This window comes from Oreochromis aureus, linkage group 22, assembly GCF_013358895.1.
Source record: "Oreochromis aureus strain Israel breed Guangdong linkage group 22, ZZ_aureus, whole genome shotgun sequence".
Classification (NCBI taxonomy): domain Eukaryota; kingdom Metazoa; phylum Chordata; class Actinopteri; order Cichliformes; family Cichlidae; genus Oreochromis; species Oreochromis aureus.
The window spans coordinates 7,196,432-7,223,784 of NC_052962.1; the positions used below are offsets into that span (position 1 = coordinate 7,196,432).

Consider the following 27,353-nt stretch of genomic DNA (forward strand, 5'->3'; position numbering starts at 1 on the left):
ATCCAGGTTTTGTAATCCCCTATAGAAGCCTGGGGTGGTCTTATTTTTCTTATATATTTAGCTCCTGCTTCATAGCTAAGAGACTGAAAAGAAGCTGTGTGTGATTTACGGGGACCTGTGAATCACACACAGCATTGTTTTTCAGTCAAGGAGCTGCTCACACACTGGGCTCTCTGACCCACAATGGAGCAGTTCCTACTATGCTCACAGTGATGAGTTTCCTTACTACAGAGATGATTCCCCTGACGGTTTCTTTTCATCCCCGCTGAAAAGAGAGCGAGTACTTCTCTGTCCTTGCAGGGTGGACACCGTAATTTTGAGTGCTCTTAACCTTGCCTGGCTTTGTTGAGATCGGGAGTCTTTCCTTTGCTTCTCTTGAACACACTGCGAGAAAATGGAGTGTTTAGAATTCAGCACCGGTGCCTGTGTGGACTTTATGAATTTGGGGACTTGGAAAAAAAAATGCCCCCTAGCAAATTATCACCCCACACAAAAAAAAGGTGGATGAAAGTGCTCCTGTGTAACCTGGATATGTCCTATCGGCTTTGATTTGAAAGCCTGTCATGGGGCATAGAAGTCCCCTAGTCTATTTTCACCTAAGGAACAGAGAGAGGATTTCGGTGCTTGGGAGAAAATAATACAAGGACTGATTGAATGTGTGCTCTGCAGTTCAGGGTGAGCTGTGGCCACTAGCAAAAAGTTTGATTCCATTTGATCAAATCAGGTAAGAACAATGCCTGAAAGATTAACTTGAAACATGACCTCATAAGGTTGCAGAATAATTCCCAAAGTGCTTTTTTAATATCCGTTAATCTATCAAAGCAGTATGTTGGGATTAAATGTATACTGTCTCTCCTGACTGTGAAGGCCGGGCCAACATATGTGGTTTGCTTTGTCTTAAAGCCAATATAAAAACTGTTGTCCACATTTATTAATGAACTGTGCAGGAAACCGTGCAGGTCACCTACTGGACATTTCTTACTCCTGCAGTGTTTACGAAACAGTGGGTGTATGTTTGCCAGGTGTACATTTAAACAGCAGGTTCCACACACAAACTGTCTGGGAACAAGCCGGATGCCAATTGCACTTCGCAAAGTGGCACTTCCTTCCTCTACACACTCCAGACTATGCGTTGAACTGCTGCCTGGCAACCATCTGGAAGGGACCCAACTGTTTTGATTGTGTGTGGCCGGGACAGCGCGAGTGTGGGATTGACACTCGTGTTGGGTGCAAGTGTGCGTAAATGATGGAGTCTTGACAGCCATAAATTCTCAGCGTGTACAGTATTGTCAGGTACGTGTTGTGTGTGGCTATTGTACACGTGGGTGTGCACCATGCATGTGCGCCTGAATTCAACTCCAGTCTTGTTAGGGAATTCCACACCACATTATTGGGTTGTCTTGGTGATTGTATGGCTTCATTCCCAGACTGGATCCCAAGGGATTAAAAGAAAAGCAAAACTCCTGAATGATCAGTCACCAGTTAACTCAGCAAGAGTGACACTTTTACAGTCCAGTGCTGAAATTAAGTGAACAAAGTTGCTCTATTAAAAATGCATATTTAAGAATATCAAAGGCCTACATAACTGAACAGACATGGAATATTTTTGGCTTTGTTGAGTTTGTAAAACATTTATGGCCGCAGCCAGTCCAGTGAAATGACTGTTGTATTGGAAAACCAGATATGACGATATGAATAACGGCTCTAAATGCAGCTGCTGTTTTCTTTCTTTTTCCCTTCTTATGATCTACGCCTGATAAGAAAACAAAAAAAGGAGGGGGGCACTGGATGAAGTCCAAGCTGCTGCCCTGGTGACGGCCAGGGAAGCCATGGCACCAGGGCCGAAGGTGATGCATCAAGCTCATCCTTGCAGGGAGGCGGTGGCGAAGCACAAGTAAACACTCTTAAATCATCGTCCTGGGACACATGAGGGGAGAGTGGGGGGTGTTGGGGATGTAGCGAGGAGAGCGGAATGCCACATGACCCCCCCCAACCCTTCTGGCTCTCCCTGAGCAGGCATTATCAATGGTCAGAGCAAAGACACAAATTACAGTCCAGGTGAAACAGCTTGCAGGCCTTCATTACTTCTTCCTCTTTGGTGAAATAATTGTAAATTTGACAAAAGACACAGGGATCAAAACTCTGTAGGTAGTGTGAATCTTTTCCTGCGTGTGCCAAGCCAGATTATGACAGCGAATTAGTGAGTAGTAAGTTTTCATGGTAACACTTTTTCATCAAGTCATCTGTGGGAGGCAACAGTTATAGTACAGGGACTGTATACGAGCAGCAGTATCAATTACTGTAGGTGGCTGTTGTCTGATTCAGCTCCAGCACTTCAGAGAAAGAAACTCTGCTTTCGAAGTTTCATCCTGTCCCTATTAATTCGGTGCTAAAGGAGGTCCTCGTGCCTGCTGCCGCTGAGCTTGTCCGAACAGGCAGCGTGGCATTTTAAAGAACACCATATCCTTGTAAAACAAGAATCACATAAATAAATGCATGGCACTCTCTGCTGCACAGGAGGTCTTTAGCATCATGTTGTTGCTCTCCCACAGAGATTTAACATACCATATGATCTCAGGGCTTTTAAGTCACTTTGCAGCCACACAGGCGGCTGAAAAAACAGATAAATATTTTTCAAGGTGAACCCAGATAAATGGAGCACATTTTGAAGCCTCTTCTAAAATAGGACTGAGAACATGCAGCATAGAAAGCAGATTGCAGTGCGCTTTAAATATATATATATAAATATATATGAAAGAGAGAAGAGAGACTGCACCTCTTTATAATAAACAGCAAGTTTATGCTAAAAAGAAAAAGAAGCTCCCTACCCCCTCCTCCCTTACAGCCTTCTATCTGTGCTCTCTGCTAACACACACACACACACACACGCACACACACACAGCACACACACTCCTCCCTTAGCCTATATAAGCAGACAGCAGCTGAGCTGACCCCCTCCACCCTGCATTCTCTCCTTTATTAAACATACAAAAGCTGTCTATGCAGCTTTGAAATACATGTGGATATGTTTGTTGATTTCTTAGCAAAACTTCAGGAAGAAAACATGGTCTACTTCTGCACAGATAGGGTGAGCAATATGAGCAGAAAGCCCCGCATTGTAGAGAGAAAGGGCTGAGCAGAGCAGGGCGCTGCTGCTTCCCATCCCCCACATTCACATAGCAAAGTTCTGCTGCTTTTGCAAGCGGCAGTGCTGCCTTCACGTGCTCCACGTGAACGCTGCGAATGCACAGTGTCGCAGCGTTCAGGCGCTACAGCTCGGAAGTGAACGTTATTTTTTCACAGCCTTTTCACTTAAAGTTGTGAGCATCTCGTGTTATTCGATGATATGAAAACGGAAATACAATGTTGTCAGGCTTGTCTGGTTTTTACATTCAAAGCAAAAAGCACGTGCAATGCGGTTAAGTACGTTATTTACTTTAATGTGCGCTACGTTATTTAAAGTATAGAAGGAAGGTGTCGTTTCGTGTGAAACAATGAAAAACATTATAAAATGTTCACTTTCTTCAATTTTGGTTATTACTTGTAGTTGTCTGTAGAGTAAACCAATATTTTTTCTTTCAGCTTGTGACCTGTGCGCGCGTCTTTGCTTTAAAATCTTTGCTTTGCTGTTTTTTTTTTTTTTTTTTTTTTTTTTAAATCTAATGAATTCGACACTTGTTTCCTGTAAAAAGGTCACCTTAGACCTATTAGAACAGAAGTGCTCCTTTCACTCTCCTGACATTTTTGTTGTATTCATAAAGGAGATTTGGCACTCTGACCGCACTCTAGACAACCTTAGCTTATGGCAGTTAAGATGTTAAAACGTTTTATACTCTCTTTCACATTTACTTAATTTTTCACTCCCTATAGTCTTTAATATCAGACCAGGTGACGTTGATTAGGAAAATTCCGACAGCACTTGAAAGTAGCACGAGGGCTGATGCTGCTGCTAGGAGAGCGCGAGGCAGGCAGGCAGGCAGAGAACACGAAGAAAAAGGGGGTGGGGAGAGAGAGAGAGTGGTGGAGAGACTTAGGGTGTCTGTTCCTGTTAATTGTATAGGGCTACTTTATGCTTTCTCCAAATATGTCCTGTCCACTGTGTGCTGGAGTGAGCCTCGACTCCTACATGATATGTTCAAATATTCAGCGGCCTATACACTGTCACTTTTCCCACCATCGCTGTTTCTCCTTTTCTATCTCCACTTCCTGGTCTGAGACTGGCTCAGTCCATCCCCCATTCTTCTTCCTTTTCTGCTCCCTCTCTCTCGCGCGCGCGCTCTCAAACACACACACATGCGCCACAAACATGCACAGGTTGTAATTTCATGCTTTCCTCCACTTTCCTCCGCTGTACCCACTTCTCTCATTTGCTGTTGTAGACACATGGAAGCAGTCACTTCCACCCATTAGCCCACTCTTATAGAAGATGACATTGTAGCCTATTTTGTTCCACCCCTTTCACCAGCTGATAGAAACCCACAAATGAATGTAACAGAAGCGCTCACAGCTTACGCACGAACTGCACAGTTGTGGCTGAAATTAAAAAAAAAAAAAAAAAAAATAGTATGGCAAATGAAGACACGGCAGAAGTGTTTTGATAACACAAAACAGTCAATATTTAGCAGTGAGATATATAGAGAAAGACCATGAGCACCAAGCACGTGGCTATTTGAAATATATTTGAAGTGAAAATGAAATGTGGGAAATTCTGGTTATTTGTAACGACAAACAGAGCTATTCAATATCTACTTTGTAAAGTTATGTGTATCGTAGCAGATATTAGCCCCAGTATAAAAGCATACAACTAAAATAGTGTTTTATTTCGTAGGGTTATATTCTGCATTATATTATAACGCATATTGATGAATTCCTATTTAAAATGAAAGACGCACAGAGAAATAGTGTAACTTATTTTCTAAATAAACATCTCTCCAGGAGACATTAGCTTTTTATTAATTTGCGTCATTTAATTATCCTCTGTACGGCCGGCACTTTATGCTATCAAACACCGCTTCTCGAATACGTCGACGGTTTTATGTATGCGCTCAGTTCAAAGCGTATTAGACCTTCAATAACGGCTCTCCTTGTGTATAAACAACAGGGAACAAGCAGTCCGAATCCAGTTGCTGTAGATTCCGCTCCGGGTTTTTATTTTCTCGCGACATGTCGGTAAGATGGCTGTATCTCGCGGAGCCTCGTGCTGGTTTGGTTGATTTCTAGCTCGCGCTCTCGTTCTGTAACAGAAGGCCCCCCTCCAACACACACACACTCACTTGTGTCGGTTAAATTCACTTCCCTGGCTCTGTATTTATACATTTTTTCTTTCACAAACTTTCCCCTCTCTGTTTTAACTTTAAACGGAGTCGCGGTGGATTACCGGATACCGGTCCGGGCGGAGGGAAAAGGGGGGAATGAACCGGGACAACGGGTACGTTGTTATAAATATACTTGTATTTATATTCAATGGTTATTCGAAGTTTGATTGTGTGTGAGTCGCCGTGCTGAGAGAGAGGCAGAGAAAGAGTGGGGGAGAGAGAGAGAGGGATATCATGGCCGCTCAGGTCGCTAGCGTCGCCACTCTCAACACTAGCCCGCCATCCGAACTAAAAAAGCCGGATCGGGACACACAGGAGGAGTCGGTACCGGGAGAGAAACAGCATGAAAATAAGGAACCGGGACCTGACGGCGGATCTCCTGGGCAGAAGGAGCTGCAGGACGGGACCGATGCTGGAAATGCTGGGGGAGGAGGGGATCCTGACATGAAGAACGGCAACGGGAATTTACCCAGGGTAAATAATAATAGCAGTAATCAGAATGATACAGGCGGGCCCGAAGGGAATAACCATCCCGGGATGGGACACCACCACCCGGGCCCCTTTCCTCCACCTCCTTACGGTTACAACCAGCACTACACCCGGGCCCCTTTTCATCAACATGGCGGACAACAAAGCCCTGGCATGGCAGCTGCATCGGGGCCGGGCATGATGGACTCTTACCCCCCTAATTCACACGAACACGGCTACCCCAACCATTACAACAACTACAGCCCGTTCCAGAACAGGACTTCTTACCAGGGCCCGGGATACGGGGCCATGAATTCCCCGCGTAACAACCAGCCTCCGGCTGGGGGGCAGCCAGGCAAGCAACAGCCAGCAGGAGGAACCACAGCTATGGCTGCCTCTTATAATAATCAGAGATATAACATGGGAAACCAACAACCTACGTCTACGCCAACTTTAAATCAGCTTTTGACATCCCCCAGCCCTACCAGGAGCTACCCGAATTATCCCCAAGGAGACTATAACAATCAGGAGGGGGCCAACAAGGGACCAGGGGATATGGGCAGCAGTCAGTATGGTGGGGTCCATCCGGCTTGGCAACAAAGGACCCACCATCCGCCTCCCATGAGCCCGGGAAACACTGGACAACCTCCAAACAGAAATCAGGTAAACTTCACTCACTGCACTGACACACTTTGGCTGACTTAAAGTCTCTCAGTCGCTGAGAAAAAGCACTGTAGAGTTGAATATTGCATTGGACCAGCCATTGTCTATGTAGCAAGAGCTCTAAAATGGCTGCCTCTCTCTCTCTCCCAATACCACCCCTGCAATAGTGTTTAGACAGAGAAAGAAGCCGCATATTCCGTCAGAAACAACTTTCCCAGACGTGGGTATCGGTGTGTGTCCCTGCTTGGTACAGGGCAAGAGTTTGACTAAGTAGAGCAAGAGTTAGCGGGGAGAAAGTGTGTGCGTGTGTGCAGGGAGATGAGGTGATATTTGTTCGCGGTATTGCTCTAGCCTCGCTGTCAGTGCTGTAACCGCTGTCATTTGTGCGAGAATCCGCAGCGAGTCCGGTTCTTTTCGGTGCTGAGCTCCCTCCGGTGCTATCAAAAGTTGTGTCAGTGGCTGTCGAGGCGATAAACAAGATGCAAACGACAGCGATAGCCGTTAAATAACATTTGCATAATCATTAAGAAAAAGAGCGCTGTGTCTGTTAAAAAGCCGCTGCAGGCCGGAGTAGAGATGTGTCTCAGAGTCGGGTGAATGGCAACAATTCCATCCCGATAAAGTGTTTACTCGGATCAAAGTGTGATTGTGACCGCGATTGATTCGTCTCGACTTGAGGGTTTTCATTCATTGCGGGATCGGTTCGACTCGGTTCGCTGTCTTTTTTTCTCTGCCTCTTTCCTCCATGTGCCGCCTGTAAACACGGCCCCGGCGCTCAGAGTTGGCAAAGTGCAGATTGCCTTTGCTTTGGGATTTGAATTATGGAGGTAAAATCCTGCTGTCAGAGCCAGGAGACAGTTGGTCTTAGGTTGACATGCGAGCCGAGATCTGATTGGCTCCCCCATCCCTCTGCTCTCGGCCATTTATAATTGCATCTAATGGAAGGCTGCAGAAAAACAGCCCCCTCTGCCCAGTGTTCCTCCACTGCGTAGAAAACATAGTCCCTGCCTCTCTTTTTTTGATTTTTTGTTGTATTTATTATCATTTTGAGCGATTTTGAATGCAGCTATATGGTCGTGTAATTAAAAAGATTAGTAAAAACATATTTATTATTCTAGTGATATCAACAGAAATCTAAAACACAAAGACTATTTATTTATCTGTAGATGCTAACCTATGATTTGGTTGCATTTTATTTGTGGAAGCATTTTGAGAATACAGTTTGCTCAGTTCCTCCCACTGCAGTAATTTGCATGATGATGTAGTGATGTGGATTTACCGTTGTTTTTATTTGTGTGATTAACGCTGGCACGTGCTCAGTCATGGCTTTGCTGTTATTGACCTCACATGTAAAGTTTGGGGGGTTTTTCTTCATTTTTTTCCCATTTTTGCTTGTGGGGGGAGGGGGGTACACAGCGTGCACTGCTCCTTCAAGTCAACTGACTCCAGAACAGCAGAGAGAGTAGGTGTGGTCATATAGCCCCTCTCCTACAACTGTGTTCTGTGCTGTTTCCAGATCAGGAGTTGAGGAGACTGGTGTGGCCCTGAAAGTCTTGTGGCCACGTGATGGAGCCTGACTGGCTGCAGTTGTGTTTACAAGCAAGCAAGGTGTCAGCCAAGTGTCACAGCTTTTTTTTTCCTCCTTCTTCTTCTTCCCGGCAGGTAGCCTAATTTACTTCCACAGGCAGAGTATGTCAACAGTGCTTACCTACATCTTTCTCTTAAGAGATAACGGCCCCTTGTGTAGTGTTTTATGCTACAGCTATGTGTCATAGATAGAGTAGTTAGAGTATGGATGCATTTGAGAATATTTTGTGGGTTTTGGCTTAATTAATTAAACATATATAGGCCACAGAAGGATGCTTTATCTGTGTACATACAGGATTGCGGGAGGCATAAAATTCAACTCTTTATTTGACATTTGCTTAAAAACATTTTTATATCTCTTCTGTATTCTCATTTACTTTCAGTGTCCGTTTTATCAAAACATTTTGCATGTGGCTTTTGTAAATGAAACGTGATAGATGGGCTGTTTTTTAGGACTTTATTTCCAACCAAAAGATGTTTCATCAGACTTTTCATCCAGAGAGGTGAACCCACCACTTGTTGCTTTAAACTTTTAAGGCGACAGCTTTTCACACATTTTGATTGCCACTTTCGCTGCATCCACAACAAGTTAAATTGCCGGCACTTAGAGCCGGATGGTGCACAGTTGTAGAGTGGCGGCAGAAGTGCTCGGTTCAGTGTGTTTTAGAGCAAACACCCAGATATTCCGCGGCAATTGGACACGGGCTGTGTTTGCTTATCGCCATCGCTTTATACAAAAAAACCCCTACATATTCCAGGAAGGATGAGGGGTGTCGCGCTGAGTGCGCCCATCTTTCTCCAGAGTGCCCCTCGCTGCTGTTTCCAGGAAAGTTAGGATGCTCCTTTTTACTTTCAGTTTGTCACCTCCAGCATGTGGAATAGTGTCTGTGCCCGGGGATGGCTTTAAATTTAGGGAAACTGGGATTGCTGCTGTCAGGGTGGATGAGTTCAATTTGAGCAGGGTCCAGCCTTTATTGCTGTAGAGTTGCCATATTTACATCACTTGCATAAATATTGGATGTTGGCAGTTAGATACATGCAGATTACGTTCCTGACATTGCATGTATATTAAATAGCGCACATCTGAATCCCATCTCATTTTATTTCTTTTCAGTTGAATATATTTTAGAAAACCTTGCACATTTTTCTAAGTGTCAGTGTGTCTAAATGGCATTTCTTTCATTTCTAAACTGAGCATTCATCAGGTTTGCGTAGTACTCAGGGTGTCAGATTGAGAGCTATGAACTTCAAATAACCCTTTTTATATTTTCTATTATATCTGATTGTGTCAAAGAAATGCCCTGCCACCTTTCTTGGAATTTGTTGCTATGTTTGTGGCTGGTGATAGATTGTGTTAGCACAACATCTTTAACTGATTCAAATGATATTTGTGGGGGAGCTTTAATTAATTATTAAATAGACTATAGAAGGTCCTCAGCTGTAAATATTTTAATTGCCAAGTACCTTGTTATTGCAGTCTTTCCCACACATAGACTATACTTGGGCAAGTTGCCCAAATATAGGGTGCCCTAGTGTATCCTTTTATTACTTTATCCATTCTTTTTGATGGTAGTGACCAGAGTCACCCTTGGGTAGGGTGGTTAGGTGGCTGCTGTGGTGGTCCTCGATGTTGGTCTGCTGTTTGCAGTGTCACATCCTGTAGTTTGACAGAACTCCATAGTCTTAAACCACACCAGCGGTAGTTCTTGTTTTGCTCTATAGAGCCACCATGAGCTAGAGGGCAGCTCTAACCAGACCCTGGAGTTGGTGGAGAACTGGTTCATGTCCCACTACGCTTAGCCCACTAAGACAGCATCAGTAGTCCTTGCTTTGCAATCTGCAGTCGAGGGAAACACTGGCTGATATGCTCAGCTGCCTCTCCAGTAAGTCTGCTCTGGAGGTGTGTTGAATGCTGGCCGGTCACTTTAGTGTGAACCTGTGATGCAGGTGGAGAACTGTGCTGGAATACCAAAATCAACTTCCAGCTGCAGTCTAAGATGGTGTACTTGAGAAACTGCACTAAATAGACAGCTAAATAGCAGTGACAATAGCAAACTGTCCAGCCAGGAAATGGTACTGGTCAGTGCTTGCTGGTTAGCAGTAGGTGAACTTTTAAAATAAGATACTGTTATGTGCCTCTACAGCTAAGTGTATGTGAAATGCTTTAATTAATTCCTAGAGGGTGTCAAACTCTAAGATGGGTTTAAAAAATACTGCACATGGATTGCTATGTATTCTATTGAAGCAGTCACCCTCAGTGAAAGCAGTGAATTATCATGAAAATATGCAAACAGAAGTTAAGATGAGCTATAATTTGTTAATAGAATGATTTAGCTTGAGAATGCATTAGCTTTGTTTGCTTTTATGTCCTTGTAGCCTTGTATTTTCTCAATTTCTTCCACAGGAAGACTGATGTCTAATCCAATACCTTTCCTTCATTGGATTTACATCTGTGGATGCTTTTTCAGTGGGCTAATGAGCCTTCAGAGCAATTCCTTGCAAAAGAATCCCAGGTTTTGCTGGAAAGCTGGAGGATAATTGAACATTTTTTGGTTGTTAAGCAAATGTAAAGGTAGCAATGACTGTATTTTAGCAGAAGGGAAAAGGGCTTTGACAAACTCTCATTAGTGTAACTGAATTGAGCAGACTCACAGTAACTTTAACTCTACAAGAGTTTGTCTTGATGTCAGTGGTCCAGGTGCAGAGAACACATTACCTTAATGGATATGATCTAAGACATGGTGTGTGGAGGACAGGACCTTTCACTAAGGGCAAATAAACACGTGTGGGACCCAGACTGTTTTCAAATCATAGCAAAGGGATGTCACGTGAGGCCACTGCTACATACTTGTTATGTTTAGTCAGGGAGATTGTATGTTTGATGTCTGACTGCAGAGTTTGATGTGGCAGCCGGTAGACCAAAGTTCAGGTCAGTTTTTCACAGGCTACCCACTGCTGAAGAGCTGTTCATGCTAAGTGCTGCCGGCTACATTTCAGCAGAGTTTATTAAAGGCTTCAGCTTTTCTGTCATTAGCAGTGGCACGATCAGCCTTTTAATTGGTGGCTCTGGTAATAATTCAGCAGCTGTTGGGTTTTTTTTGTTGTTGTTGTTGTGTTTTTTTTAAACAAGCCACTCACCTGCCTTGGGCCACCTGCTCAAGATGAATTAATGCGTTAATTGAATGGTGGATAAGGGCTCATATTATGGGTTCCCATAACACCTTGCGCACAAACAAATACTCTGAAGTGGATTGTAGTGGGGTTTGTTTTTTTGTTTTTTGTTTTTTGAATGGTGTAACGCCAGGTGTGTCCCCCACCTCCCACCACCACCACCATCACCAGAGATGTTCAAAAACTTTCCCTTTTGCACGAGTAAGGCCACAGTTACACATTTATTAGTTTATTTAATTAACCAATAATGACAAAGCACAATAAACAAAGTTGTAGATTAACTTGGATTTATTGTTATTATTTTTATTGTATGTACTGTTTGAGAGCGTGGGAATTTGTAATGACATTGTTTGCTGCTGAGAAAATTAGAAAAAAGTTATTTTGTTAGTTTATTTTTTCCACTTAAAAATTGAATTAGAAGATAAGTGAAGAGAAGAGAATATTTCCATAGTGTCAATGACTAGTTTAATTTCAGTTTATGCCAGCTTTTTTGGGTCCAGCCTCTTGAATTTGTGGAAAATTATCTCTCCTAAAAATAAGTGTGCATAGTTGCCTCAGTTTAGTCATTGACAGGAGTACCACCACTGAGATACAGACTGTTTATACACATAACTGTATAGCACACTATCTACCGTTATTCAGTCGCTTGAGAGCCTAATGCTGGTCTTTGACAGCTGGGCCAGCAGTTTCTGTTTTGTTCCTGTTCACTAAACACAACTCCCAGTTCTAAGAAAACACACAGCGCAACTTCCCACTACTGTTTGGACCCCTGTTTAATAGGGCTTGGTGCCGTGGAGAAGAGGAACACTGAGCATTCGAAAAGGAAGTTCACTCTCGGCTCTTTAGTCTGCTCTGCTGAGTAATGATTCTCCACAGGCCTCATGGACAGCATGCTGCCTCCTGGCAACTGTATTTGTGTGCATGTGTGTGTGTGAGAGAGAGACTGAATAGTGTGTGTGTGTGTGTGTGTATGAGGGAGAAATGGTGTCAGTGATACCCGGGGGAGGGGGTGGTGGTGTTTTGTGAATGATCTTCGTCTGCCCCTGACAGCTGTGTGTATTTTTGTGTAAAGTGCAGCAGTTACGTGGTTGTTGTGTATTTGTGTGTCTGCCACTGCCTCAGGAGCCTCTGACCTGCTCTTACTCCACGTGTCACCAGCCATCCGTCTTTCTTTACTAACATCGCTCTTTTTTTTTTTTTCTCTCAGCCACAGCACACAGCTGTGTGGTCCAGCTCAGTGTTTTTTTGTTTTTTTTTTCTCAGCTCCTTGCTGTTCCACCGGCATCTCCCAAACTTTATTGATTTCAAGTTGTCTCTAAAACAGTTTGTGTTGGGAGTCTTTGGTTTAATGACTCAAAAGGTTAATACAGACACTGTCATGGTGGAAATGACTTGATCTGAATAATTGTATCCTCTGTGTTGCAATTGAAAATACACTGGGAAAAACAAGCTCCTCGTGGACAAATGTCAGGCTTGGGCTATTGCATCAGGGCATGCTGGAATGTAAAGGTAATTCATTTCTTTTGACATTTACCTTCTAAAAATGCTTCGGATTAGCATAGTAATATCCTTCTCTGGGCCTGTGCGGGACTACAGACTTCATTTACATGACGTATGGTGTGTGTGTTTTTATGGAATAAAGTGGTTAACCTTTAAATGGGTGCAGTTGTTGATACTCTGTGGTAGAGAATGATGCTTCCTCCCAGCTTTCATGCAGCTCTCACCTTTGATCTCCGCAAAGGGGGAAAAAAAGCCAATGGCTCATCTATAAACCGGGGAAAAAGGAATATAAGGGCACAAGACGCTGCTGATTTTTCTACCTTTATTTCCTTTGTGGAACTCGTCTGTGATGTGAGCTGTAGTTGCAGTTGTGCCCGCTGGTCATTACCTCGCTTTCTGTTTTGCCTAATGTGATATTCACAGTTTTTTGGGGGGTTTTTTTGGTTGTTGCAAATAAAAGCAAAGCTGTGGAGATGACGAATCCTGTGAAAGCCCCATGTTTGAGGGGAAAACATTCTGTTAGTAATTGATAGAAAAGAAATGTGTAACAGTGAGATAATAAAAAGCTACAACATCAGAAGCAAATATCTGAGGAAAAAAAGATTTTCTGCCTTTAACAAACAGGTTAGTTGATAGAAAGTAGTATTAACTATTCTAATTAATGATCATTTATCTTTTTTTTCCACAAATACAGTTGGTTGAACTTTTCAGATGTTAGTAGAGTCATTTTTTGTTTTTGTTTTTAATTGTGTGACCTGCAGTTTCTAATTTTGTGTGATTCTGACTTTCAGTCTTGCTAAAAGTATCCTTTGTTATATAGAAATTTCAGTTTATAGTAAGTTTAAAAAACAACCCCCCCCCAAAAAAAAAAAAACAACAACAATTTGTTAACTTTTATAGGTTGGTGGACCTTTATCACTTTGACAAAGATCAATATATTGTAAAGCAGTCTTGGAAAAGAACTTGTTAGCAAACCTCCAGAATTCTAGGTAGCACTGGGTGTTTCTTTCGCACTCTGTCTTTGTGCACTTCAAAAAATGCAGACTAAGCTTAATCTATCTTTGACCAAAATAAGATCTGAAATAACTCCAAGCGAAGGAAAGGAGATCTGATCTGAGTCTTTGGTGAAAACAAGCAAACAAACAGAGGGCATATTGCTCATTCTCAAATCAATAACTGATCAGAGGGAGTATATGTTGCAGACTGTGTAACTGCTTTGTAATTGTAATGTGTAAGTATATTTTCAGCGAGTCTCTGCTGGATACTTTGACATGCACACAGTACTGCTAGATAAAGTATTTTTTAAGCAACTGGTTCCACATTTCTGTTTGTTCACAGTCTTAGTCTTTCATGTTAACAACTAGAATCTTTGGGTTTTGGACTATGAAAAAGTGGCTATGTTTGACAGTTCTTAAGAGTTTATAGATGAAAAGATGAAGTGTCTGATAGAGGAAATAACTGATTAGTTGGCAGCCTTGAAGTGAATCCCCTCTGGACTGTCGGTGAGATAAAACTTAAATGTCACTTTTGTGTCTGGAAATGTAAGAGGCAAGCTTTACTGCTCTTTGACACTAGAGATTATAAAGTAATCTACTTAACAGTTTAATTGACAGTGCACATAATCAGTAGCAACAACCTTAGCAGAAAGTGACATCAGAACAGTTCTTACTGCTGGAGTCTGACTTGGACTCTGTTTAAAGTTCAAAATGATGCTATTAAAAGTAAGGTACTTGTTGTTGCTTGACATAAAATAAATATCATACACTTTTACAATAAAAACAGGCCACGTTCCAGTTCAGTGTCACGGTTGGTTCCTGTACAGTAATGTACCAGGTATCAGCAGCCTGTTTGGTTGATGGTTTGTTGGGCACATAGATGAGCAACCAGTGCTCAGCAGGTGCAAAGCTGCACAGGGACAAGCAAAAGAAGCACTTTACTAGCAGTGTTGTTTCTGCCTTGTGTAGTGGGTGATTTCTGATGTGCCAGGCTGCTGCTAAGATTGCGCTGCTTTGGTGATACCTGTGGTGGCATGGCTGTAGAAAGAACAGTAACGGGTGTTGGCATATTTCTCTCTCTACCTGGACATTTGCATGAGCGTGTATGTGAGAGGCGATTCTACCCACAGGAGAGTGCAAATTAACAACCCCAACGGTCTCACCACTCCACTTTACTCTCTCTCATTTGTTTTGACATGTATTGAGAACAGTTTTTTTTAAATTTTACAGCTGTCTAGCTTTATTTATGTATGTGTTTAGATTATTTTAAGACTATAAAGCTCTGCTGTAAAGTACAAAACCCCTTTTATTTCATTAAAATGACCCGTCTGTGATTCAGATTATGACCAGGCATGTTTTCCTTATGTTGACAGAGTGTCTGACGTCAGCATCAGAGTTGTGACTCTAACCATGAGGCAGCCAGTGACCCAGCCAGGTCCTTAAGTGGCTTCGCCTCATTCAGCAGCCAGGGTATTTTTGGCATACTAGTGAGTGACACACTTATCGTAATGGGTCGTCCAGGGTTCCAATGGTCAGCCTGAATAAGCATCCTTCTCGGCAGCGCCTGCTGAGCCTCGGCAACGTGATGTAACCGTCTTGCCTCCAATGCTGACAGAGCATTGGAGGAGTTGCTGTGCCCGCTAACCCATCGAGTGGCTTATCTCTGAGCAGAAGAGGAGAGCAGAGACCACTTTTTCTTCCATGAGCGTTCCCGGTAAAGTGTTCGTGTGACCAGAGCGCCAGAGCCACTCTTGAACTGTACTCAACAAGCCACACCGGTGTGCTTTACAGGATGAGTGTCCACTGTAACTACATTTTAACAATATTCTAAGGGCTGCTGTGTAATTGTTAATGTGTCATTAAGTTTCAAATTGTTTCACAGGTTATAATTTAAGAAATGTTTTTGCTATGTTTCACTGTGAAGGTGGGCTTAGTGTAGTTTAAATTAGTTCAGTATTCTGCTTTTTTTTTTAAACCTGATTTGAAAGTAAAAATGTATTTTCAAAATGCCTTTTGTTCTGTTTAACAGTCTGTTGATAAGTTCTTCAACAAAGGTGCAATATACATGTATTACTTTCTATTGTGCCACTGTTGCATGTTGAACATCTGGTTTGCTGCCTGCTGTTTCTCACCACACACTGCACTCTTTCCACTGGCTTGCTCTCAGCCCTGCTGATCTCCCATCCAAACTCTCCTCACCTTGTCTCACTCCTGGGACACAGCTGCTGTCACCTGGAAATATATGTTTGGCCTGACAGGTTGACAGCTGGGAGTCACAGCCAGTGTTCACTCTCTTGTACCACCAAACCTTAACATTGCACTGACAGGCCAGGGAGTTTTCCTACGCTTTTTTTGTACTGGGTGGTAACAGAAAGATTTTCTGATCTACCTAATTGGAGATCCACACACACACACACACACACACACACACACACACACACACACACACACACACACACACACTCTGAGTCTATCAGTACAGTGTGGGAACCAGTTAGCACCTCACAGCTATGTTGTTAATCATCAGTAAACAGTCGCTCACATGTGCCAGTCGCCACAGTCCTGTTGGTTCTGATGAGTTGAGCTTCTTATTTTTAAAGTCATGATCAAGTAACATTTTGGTCAGCTGTGCAGAATCACGATTCTGTACAATTCTAACTACCTTTGGTCATGCAATGGTTAGTGAAGTCCTACTATGGAAAGCTCAGCTTATTCACTGTCATGGTTTTAGTTCTTTGAAAGCAGTCGCAGCAGAATGGCAGACACACATTGGCCAATGACTTTTAACGGACACGTCGTTAGCATGTTTTGTTTAGTCTTGGACTTAATGAATTGATGCTTTTTTTTGGTAACAGGATAAGTGCAATCACAGGAAACCCAGTGCCAAGTTTGGGCTTTAACGTAACACCCCAGCTGTATTCATTTAACAGAAACATGATTAAGCTCCTGTATTTGACACATATTAGCTTCAAATTTCACGGTGTATTAACATATATATTTTAGCATAAAAAATGTCTAAAAATTGTTTTAGCAACAGATCATATTTCTGCAATCTAACCACAAACCAGTTTGAGACAAAGAAACTGGAAGTCATTAAAGTATTCAAAGCCTTTTAACATTAATAAAACTGCCGACAACCTTGCTGTACTTTTGACCTGCCTTGTCTACACATACTGTCCGAATGCCAGGTGTTTCAGATTCCGTTGTCTTTAATAGCACATGACTGGAGTGTGAGTGGTGCCTACTGGTTTTTTAACTTTATGAACTCATCAGTTTGACACTCACACCATATTCATAGGTCTTCTTGATGAGGCTGCTTGGAAATATGTCAAATTATACCTGTTTTTAAACCATATCTCTTGAGCTTTTCTTTCCATCTCGAGTGTGGATGTTTAAATCGGATATGAACAAGTTTTCCTTCAAAATGCACTTGTACTGTTCTTTTTATTTCTGGACTTTCTCCTCATTTCTCAAACAGTCATAGAAGATGGATGACCCTCCATGAGCCTGGTTCTGCCAGTTGTCTCTTCCTGTTAAAGAGGAGTTCTTTCTCCCCACCATTGCCATGCTTGCTCATAGGGGACATCTATCCTTACCTCACTTGATCTTGATCTTGGGAGAAGTAGTTTGAAAAAATAAATTTAAGGTTAACCTGTTACCATATCTCCTATTTTTTTTTGGAAGATTGAGTTGTCTGAGTTCATGATCTGGTGGGATGACGAGCAATTTAGCTGTCATTATCTGAGTATTTGTTCCCCAAATGCAATTGAAAGTTCAAAAGCTACAAAGTCGAGCTCCAGTTAAGTTGTTTTTGTCAAACTACATTGCCATTAACTGAGCTAGCAGCATGTGCAGACACTGCTGTCTGTGCTGCCGCCACGGTTTATTTCTCCCTGTGTGATAAATGTCAGAGTAAAGTGGAAGCTAAAGAAAGAACCGACTAGTCTTTAAGGTTTTACAAATGTTCTGCTATCAAACCTTATTTAACAGACCCAGGAATACCTGTAATATATGCGACATCTACCTTTGGCTGCTTGTCATTGGAAATAAAAGTGCCCAGGAATGCAAAGGGTCCCTTTTGAGCAGCAGTGTTTTCCTTTACTCCTTTTAACCCAACCCTAATTCATGCAAGAGCAGCGCCTTGTGTTTTTTCCTAACTCCTACTTTTTTGTTGTCGCCTCTGTTGTTCTTCTAAGCTTTAAATAGCCCTGGAAGGGCTTCACTTCTTCCTTCATCTCCCGGAGATGTGAAAGCAGATTTTGTCATCCGAGTGCACGAGTTCCCTTCTTTCTCTCCTCCCAGAACAGCTTTTGAATTCTTTGGAACAGCTGGGTGAACATCTGGGTGTGTAGGGTGCTGTTGCCTCTGCTCAGTACGGATGATAGCACCAGCAGGCGCCGGCTGCCGCCCCCTCTACCCAGCCCAATCCTCGTGCTTGCTTTTATTCAGAGTCATGCAGCGGTCAGCACCAAGTAGAGGTTGATGCATTTGGAAAGCTAAGACTTAATTGTTTAATTGAGAATGTGCCCCTCCTTCTTAGCTTGCTTACTGTAGCTCACAGGTATAGATTTTTCCACAACTATTTGGACACATTGGTAGGCTTTGCTTAAGCTTTACTTAAGCTCTTCTGAACAAGCACTCTCAATTGTTTACTACGCTGGAGCTGGGACTGTGCTGTGTTTGGCACTCGGTTCAGTTATTATAATGATCGCACAGTTTTTAACACCCCCAGGAAAATTTTAAAAGTTGTCTTTTAATTTGATTTAAATAATGTTATGAATTATTAAGGTAATAAGAATTTTTAATAAGGTTTCCCAAAATGTAATTAGCCCTTAGATACTGATATCCAAATGGTACTAACATTACAGCCTGGGGCAGGTCTTGGTCATCATTTATTTAAATGAATCAGTATGATTGGTCATTGCTGTAGTGCAACTTTTTATTTTTTGGCATAAAGCTTCTGTTGTGTTTTCATGTGACTTGAAAAAAATGTCTGTGCTGTGCTGACGTGAGACCTGAGTTCTGGTTTCAGGATGTTGCGTTTCCTGATATGTTACGTTGAGGAATATACATTTTCTTTATACTAATCACTATAGCCTTAGCTTAATAAACGCTAAATGATGTCAAAACATGGACAACATCAAGATCAGTTCATATTACAGTCTAATGTAATTAGGATATATATAAAGAGTAGGAATGGAAATGGGTTAAAATCACAGCTAGCTAAATTATGTTCCAAATAATCTTTAGGTGAAAGAATTTTAAATCCAGCTCTCCAAGTTTGGTACTATTTTAAGTCTAATCTTAAAAGTGCAGAGTGTCTGTCTCCTAAATCTAAACTGGGAGCTGGTTCCACAGAGGAGGGGCCTGAAAGCTGAAAGCTCTGCCTCCCATTCGACTTTTAAGGAACCACAAATAATCCAACAGTCTGAGAGTGAAGTGCTCTATTGGGATGATTTACAATGACTTTAAATTTGATTCTGAATGTAACAGGGAGCCAATGAATGCAGTCAAGGACAGCTACAAGCAGCTTAGCCAGCGACAGGATTGCTTACGTGTAACAGTGGTGTTCTCTGGGAGCGATGAAGGCTAGAAATTCTAAAACGAGTCATCAAATTTATTTGGATGTGAGTAAATGAAATATGCGGTATGGTATATATATATATATATATATGTGTGTGTATATATATGTATGTGTGTATGTATATGTGTGTGTGTGTATATATATATATATATATATATATATATATATATATATATATATATATATATATATATATATATATATATATATATATATATATATATATATATATATATATATATATATATATATATATATATATATATATATATATATATATATATATATATATATATATATATATATATATATATATATATATATATATATATATATATATATATATATATATATATGTATATGTATATATATGTATGTATATATGTGTATATATGTATATGTATACACGTATATATGTGTATACACGTATATATGTGTATACACGTATATATGTGTATATATATGTATGTATGTGTGTTTAGGTATATTTTATGATGATTTTGTGTTTTTTCCCTTGCATAAAAGATAGGATGACTACCTCCAAAAACTATACATGTTCCAGATGTGGGAATAGTTAATTTAAGCATTATTTCCACATTGAAGACACCCATAAACATATGAGTAGATGAATTGAGAATAAAATAATCTCTACAGGTGTAAATGGATCAAAATCTAATAATAGATGTAACGGCAATTTTTGCTGCTAAACCATTTAAATAAATAAAGACGAGAGGTTTAATACTCAGCCTAGATTCTTGGCCCTCTGTCTGCTGTATGTGAGTTTAAAGGGAAGTGTTACCAGCATGACTCCTCATACAGCTGTAAAAATGTCACTAGAGAAAGTGGATGAGGACACTGTCGCTTACTGTGGAGGAAAGTGCTTAACCCTTCACTTGTGCAGCGATAGTTCGGAGCTTAAACGGTGAAGTCGGGTCACACTGGGCAGCTCCCACTGTGAACGTGAGTGCCTGCATTAACGTGGGGTCAGTTTTTGCTGTGCAGGTTCACCTGACGGACCCATAGAAACAAATCTTGGCGTCTGACTTGACATTGGTGATAAAGAGCAGGATATCCTCTGTCTTTATGGATGTGACGTGTATGACGTAGCCACCGTCTGAGGGGGGCCGTAGCCAGCATGTGTTGTTGCTGTAGTGTGTTTGCATGTCCAAGGGCTTTAACGCAGAACAGTGGTGTGTGTGTGTGCCGAGTCAAGGCCATGTGGCTGTGTGGCGGATTAAATTAACAGCAGTCCCCCCCCTCGGTCCATCTGCTCTGCTTTGCACTCAAGCTCTGCCCCACCCACTACACCCTCCCCAGTGCCTGACAAATCCCTTTCCCCAACCCCATGTCACACACGCGCTTTTGACTAGTTGCTATATCCACCAGCAGCCCTGTTATCATGACACAATATACTCCGTGCAACCTCTTCTGCCAAGAGTGCTCTGGCTTCCCTCTATGCAGATTAGCCATGTGCTAATTGTAGTTATTTATTTTTTTATTTTTTTATGGAACAGAGGGAAAAAAAGGAGGGGAAGCGTTTCCTTCAGAATTGATTAGATGACTGAGCAGAAAAAGGAAAGAGTACCGTGTTGTGGCTTGAGACACAATCCGGCACGCATATTTAAGGCTTCTGCGTGAGGAAGGTTTGTTGTACACCTTTAAGTCATGTCAAGTCGAGAACAATGTGCCAAGAGTTTCGTGAGATTCTGCCTGCAAACAAACACCTCAGAGACCTGAACTGATTCTGATGAGGGGGTTTGTAATACGTTTTGATGAGTGTATTTATACCTCCGTCCTAGGTTTTAGTGTAAATTTTATTGATTTAAATCTATTATGTATTATTCTTGAGGAAATATAGTTCTAATAATTTTTGGCATGCCAAATTATTTCCATAGAATACTGGTTACTGGCATATTTTTCATCTTTCACATGAAAAGATGCCAGTGACCTTTCTAAAGGTGTAAAAAAAACAAAACAAAAGAAAAATCAACCTGACAGGAAAAAGTGGTTGCTGCAACACTTTGTCACATACCGTTTGATCTGTGTTTGTCAGGGAATTCCCCTACACAACAGAACATCTTTTTTCCCCCCCCCCAAAGTCACATTACTTTTATAATGCCATACTAAAAATTTAATGCCCACTGAAAATGAATGTTAACTTATTTTACACTCTGATTTATGGCTAAATGCTGAGGACAGTGACGGGCACACCACCTCACCGGTTATATGACAAGCAGTTTATTTCATGAGAATAGAATATGATAGAATATTTTATTTGTAATTGAAATTAGTTATTTTCAGATACCATGTTTTTTTCCTTTGTTGTCTGATTTGCTCTTTTATGTTGTTTCTGCGTGGCTTTAGTAAACCACTGGCAGTCGCAGGGTCATGGTAAATGTTAAAAGTTCACGGACATCTATTATGATCCTTTTCGAAACCTTATTTTTATATTTGGACTCCATCATAATAGCTTTGCATGATTCATAGATCAAAATAATTCTTAATTTATCTTGTGCTGAGTCTTGCTACTGCTCCTCTCTCTGAAATGAGCCTCTATTTAATTTCTTATTTGCTGCCCCTCATAATCTTTCTACAGAAGATGTGTGCTATGTGCTTTAGATGACCATATAAGGGATATCCTCTCTGATTCTCAGTGGCACCACACAGATGCTACAGCAGGAAAAAATATATATGTGTGTGTGTTGTGTATGTAAATGACACTAAATGGGGAAAGCAGATTATAAAAGAGAAGAGTTATAATGTGACCAAGCTAATTTAGTGCTATTGTTACCCAGAAGTATATGTCTAAAGGTTGCTAACATCTCGTAGGGTTAGCCATCAAGCAAGAGAGCGCTACCTGTTAATTTGGGGGGGGGGGTTGTAAGTAGAACAATAAATATAACAGTTTCTCTGAGGTCTTTTTTTCTCCCAAATGTTGTGTTGTTTTAATGTTCAGTGCAATTTGTTTGGCTGTGTCATGGCAACATGCTAAAAGCCCTTTCAAGGTAACACCAAAAAGCAACTAACATGTTAAAATTGGTGAGAGCTCTGCATAGACTGTTGAATTTAGTCTTTGATGCATCTTTATTGTATATCAAAGTAAACTGGAACTTAATGTCATTTTTTCAGTCAAAACATAACATTTGAATTCTCTGCCGTACACTGTGGGGATTTTAACGGACAAAGTCAATTGGTTAGCCAAGAAAGGGGAAATAGTTCAAAGTGTTAAATGCTGTTCTAAAATAGACTCGAATGTTTATCATTCACAGAGTGGCCTTTGTTGAAAAACTGGAATTGAGAATCTAGCTTTTAATACTGTCTGCTGTAAGAAAGTAATTTTATAAATTCCATGAGATGAACCATATTTTGCCAGTAAGTGGCAGGTGGCAGGTTTCTCTGCGAGACCTTTATTGTGACCATTTGTCTTTCAAAGCACTTGGATTCAAAGCACTTGCACTCAGCTCGGTAGTGTTGCGTGCCTTATCGTCTTTCCGCTGTGTCCATCTTGCCCTCACCACCAAAACCACTGACATTCTCCTGTGATACATCAGAAACGAATCTCTTTCTGTCCTTTGCCTTGAACATTCAACCACCAACCATGCCCATACTGTTAAAGATATGGCTGTTTCACCTTGAAATCCAGTGTCCTTTTAAATAGATCAGAAACTAACAAATTATATGTATTTATCCCCTCTGTTGGAATTTTTTCCCCTCAGCCTTGTACTGCTAATCTTTGCTAACATAATTCTACTTTTATTCATTTTTTTTGGTTTTGATAAAATTCTCAACTTGAGGGGCAGCAGCAGTGCTAATTCTGTAAGCAAGAAAACAAGGAACAGACTCTTGTATAGCATTCACAGGCCTCTGTCTACAAGATGCAGTAGACTCTTTAGTTGGGTTAAAGCAGACATACGCGCACCTACAAAGGCCTCTACAAAAGCTCTCTGGGAATTTGAAGGATGTGTAATGGTGTGTCCGATGTGAACAACTTAAGCAATGCAAGGAAAATACTGGTAAACAGATCAATGAAGTGCCGAGCAGTAGGCCGGCCACAGCTATCTCCCAGCCTGCAGAGTACAGATGTGTTAACATGATCGAATGAGGCAGAGAGGTAAAACAAACACCCTGCGTTCCTCATCTTTATGCTGAGCTGTAAACCATATGCATTTAAACCCATCGAGCCAAAACATGTATGTGATAAGATTATATTGAGCGTGGTTTTAGACACGTCCCACCCATATTGTGTGGTCATGATGGCATTTCATTGGATTTTTGGAGTTTGGCTTCAGCTACTTTAATTATCCAAACAGGTTATTGAATGCTAATTGACTAACTACATTGCAGATCAAATTTTCCACATTGCCAGTAGTGTAATAGCAGATTTATAATTTATGTTTTTCTTTTTTGTTTTTTGGGGGTTTTTTTGTGATTTAACGCGTATGAAGGCCAAAGCCTGCAAAATAGGGCTCAAGGTAGTAGTTATTTTTTATGCTTCACTGATTTCTAAAAAGGTCAGTGACTTTGCAGTTAATTATTACAATAGTTGCGTTACGTAGAAACAAAGTTTATAAATCTGTTAATGCCGTGCTGCTCATTGTGGCAAGTCATAATCACAAATTATTGTGGTCAGTAATGTCATCAGCGATTAAAAACACTTGCTCAATTCAGGCTTTTGAAGCATCATGCATTTGTTGAACTTTTTTTTTTTTTTTTAAGAGTGGATTTCCATGAACTCATGAAGCCTGTCAGGTAGGGCAGCTGCTAGTCCCCACAAGCTAGAGCCTACACCGTGGAAGGTCTGCGGGTATATCAGGGAAAATAAATACATTTATGCTGTCAGTATACTGGGAGAACTGGTGCACGTAAAGTGGAAAAACTGCAAAACAAGAGCATTATTGATTCAACGAATACGACAAATAAATTTTTCTTCTAAATGTTGTTTTCATAATCTTTAGAAGCACAACTTGCACACAAAAAAATTCAATGGAGTGCAGTCTGGCTTTTTCACCTCATTTTCCTACAGAAAAGATTTAGAATGTTTAATAGTTATGAGTCAAAAAATGAGAAAATGAAGCCTAATTTTAAATACGTTAACACACTTGTGAACAGAGCACGCTCAACTTAACCATCTCCTGACCTGATCAAAGCACCCCTATCTGCATCTGTGGAGTGGGTGATAACTGAGACACGAGAGGGAGAGGAGTGGTTGTTTCGGGAGCCGTTACTATGCACGTTCCACTCTGGGCTGGAAACCCCGATTGTAGTCGAGTCGTACTTGCGAGCTCTCTCCCCGCTGAGCTGGGCGCCGAGCTGTCATGGCTCTTAATGGAAAAGCCAGTTTGTTCGCTCATTTAGAAATATTCTCACTGCTGGCAAAAGTATCGACCGAAATTGGTGAGGGGAAGAAAGGTTGATTGTTTTATGGCCCAGTCATCGCTGGGAGATTTTTGTCTAAATGAGAAATAGATTTTACCTTTAGTGTGCCGGCTTTTGTAGTTTGTTTGCATGCTAGTCATTTTTCATGTGGATTGGAGGACGTTACCAGTGATTCAGGCCTCGGTGGCACACTTTACAGATGACTCAGGAGGCTCCGTCTAACTGCTTAAGCAGCTCATTAGAAAAGAGCTATAGGATATTTCTGTCCAGTGAAAGAAACCGCTCCAGTTTTTTTTTTTTTTTTTTTCTCCTCTTGGCTCCTCGTTGCCATAATTGGACAAAAGAAACTTTTAGAAATGTGTAAAAAAACCAGCAACAATGTGGTGTCTGCTTCACTGCTTTCTACCAGTCATCTTTAAGCTGTGCAGAGTGATGTTTGGACTCCTATCTTGGCATGACTGGGGAGGGGGGGGCAGCAGTCCTTTCTTCGAGTCTCGGGTTAAAAGTGCATTAGAGGTCACAGTGAAGCCTGTTACCTCTTCCCCTGGTGCGGGCGGTAATGACCCAAGGGAGTGCAAGATACCCCATCCCACCTCCCACCGTTCCCACCTACTCCTTCCCTGCACAGACACAACACACAAACACACACTCTTCTGAACCTGGAGGAGCTCAGGAGAGTGTGGCCTGGGGGAGGCTAGAGGGAAAATCTGGAGTGGAATATGTTATCTTGGATAATGTCGGTTGACCACGCTGACAGCTTGTTGATCCACCCCTTCTCCACACACCCCCACCACCACCTCCAACAGCTACAGTCTTCCGCAACACACACTCATATTTTCACACACTTGCAAACACACAAGCCTCCTACTGAGTCACCCCCTACCCCGACCTCCCCCTCTTTCATTGCAGCACTGTCATTCATAGAGTGCCAAAGCCTGCTGCTTTATTAAAGCCCAGGAAGAGCAAGCCCTGGCCCGGGTTCAAACAGCAGTGCAGCTGGGACCTGTTACATTTTCGGCAGACTGCCCTCTCCGTCTCACTGGCTATAAATAGCCCCAGTGGTTGTCTCCCTTAACCGAGGAAAAGAGGTTTTTGGGGGAGGAAAAACACACCCGTGCGCACACACGCGCGCGCAGACACACTCATACTCACACTTGCACACAGATTAATAACCGTGGGAAGCAATGAAAGCTTTGTGTCTGCTGCCCGAGGTCAGCAGGCCAGGAGGTGTTGCTACTTCAAAGACCCCGTTGTGGCTTGTACTTTCAGACGCCGCTGCGGTGGGTTTGATGGGAACACGCACAGGCTGTCAGAAGTGTGATGTGTTGATGGCATCAGACCATGGCAAACGAGCAGAAAACTTGTTGTGAATTGCTGTTTGTTTGTTTATTTCTCCACTTGATGACCAGTTAATAATGCTGCAGTGAAATCCCATTTTATTAATTTTTTAGAAATATTGGATATACTTTTTTTTTTTTTCATGCCGGGGTAGTGTTGTGTTGGAAGGGATCCCACCATGTGTTTTATATACACACACACACACACACACACACACACACACACACACACACACACACACACACACACACACACACACTTTATGACATAGACATTTTATGACAGTGGTTCCAGCTGTTGACAGATGAAGCTACCTCATTATAAACCACCACCAACCCAGAATATGCCATCTGACTCCGTAACATTCCCTGTTTTTACCGTGTGAATCTCTACGAGTCCAGGATGCCCTAGGTCGTTCCCTACATCCACCATCCAACCCCTTATCCTTACATGGCTTCCAGCTGAGAGGTGGGCACAGCTCCAGCCACCGCAGACACTTCCACTTCCTTAAGCTTATTTTCATAGAAACCTTTACCAACGTCTCCGCCGTAACAGTATCCACCCACTGGCACAATGATCTCCTGGGCCGGGAAATGCTCCTGGCGGATGTAGTGGGCTTATTCATTCATTCATGGCCAATTTTTTTTCCCTTTCTATTTGGAAAGTAAATCCACTACAGTTTTTTTCCCTCCCTTCTGCTTTTTGTTCTATATTTGCTTGATTACACTGTGGCTGGTTTATGAGATGATGCTCATAGGACACACTGCAGTGGAGTCATGCTGAGTAATGCCTTCTCAAGACAACTCACTAAAAAAGGTTCTAAAATAACTCTAGGTAAATTTGACCTGGACTGCATTTTCTCATCCTTTCCTGTCACATCACTGTGCTCGGAACAAGGTCCCTTTATTTCTATCATTATAGAGCTTGTTAGGAGGTATGACTGAACCCTCTAATAGGGACTCTAGACATGCCATTACCATCAGCACTAAAATCACAATAATTGTGTGGATCACACAGTTATTTCTAAAGTCAGCTTCACCATACAGCTTTAATGTCAGAATTGTCATTCCAGCAATCTATTTAGTCATTTCATGGATGTATTACATATTCTCTTTGTATCTCCTCCAGCCTCCAGGCCCAATGGACCAGGTAGGGAAGATGCGCGGCCAGCCATATGGAGGGCCCAACCCCTTCTCGCAGCAGCAGCAAGGACCTCCTACAGGGCCTGGACCCCAGCAGGCAGGCTCTTACCCAGGGCAGGGCTATGGCCCTCCGGGCCCTCAGAGGTACCCTATGGGGATGCAGAGCCGACCACCCGGAACCATGAGTGGCATGCAATACGGACAACAGGTCAGT

At 41.9% G+C, this 27,353-nt stretch overlaps 1 protein-coding gene across 2 annotated transcripts in view; it reads left to right on the top strand.

Moving 5' to 3' along the window:
• Window positions 1–5,139: 5,139 nt before the first annotated feature.
• Window positions 5,140–27,353, top strand: part of arid1ab (AT rich interactive domain 1Ab (SWI-like)) — a 53,859-nt gene continuing 31,645 nt past the window's right edge. The window contains exons 1-2 of one of the 2 annotated variants that reach the window (XM_031741717.2): window positions 5,140–6,446; window positions 27,126–27,347. In XM_031741717.2, coding sequence (XP_031597577.1) covers window positions 5,550–6,446; window positions 27,126–27,347 — 1,119 coding nt within the window. In that variant the 5' untranslated portion in view covers window positions 5,140–5,549. The remainder of the gene's footprint in view (window positions 6,447–27,125; window positions 27,348–27,353) is intronic. The other variant, XM_031741718.2, reaches the window with a different exon arrangement.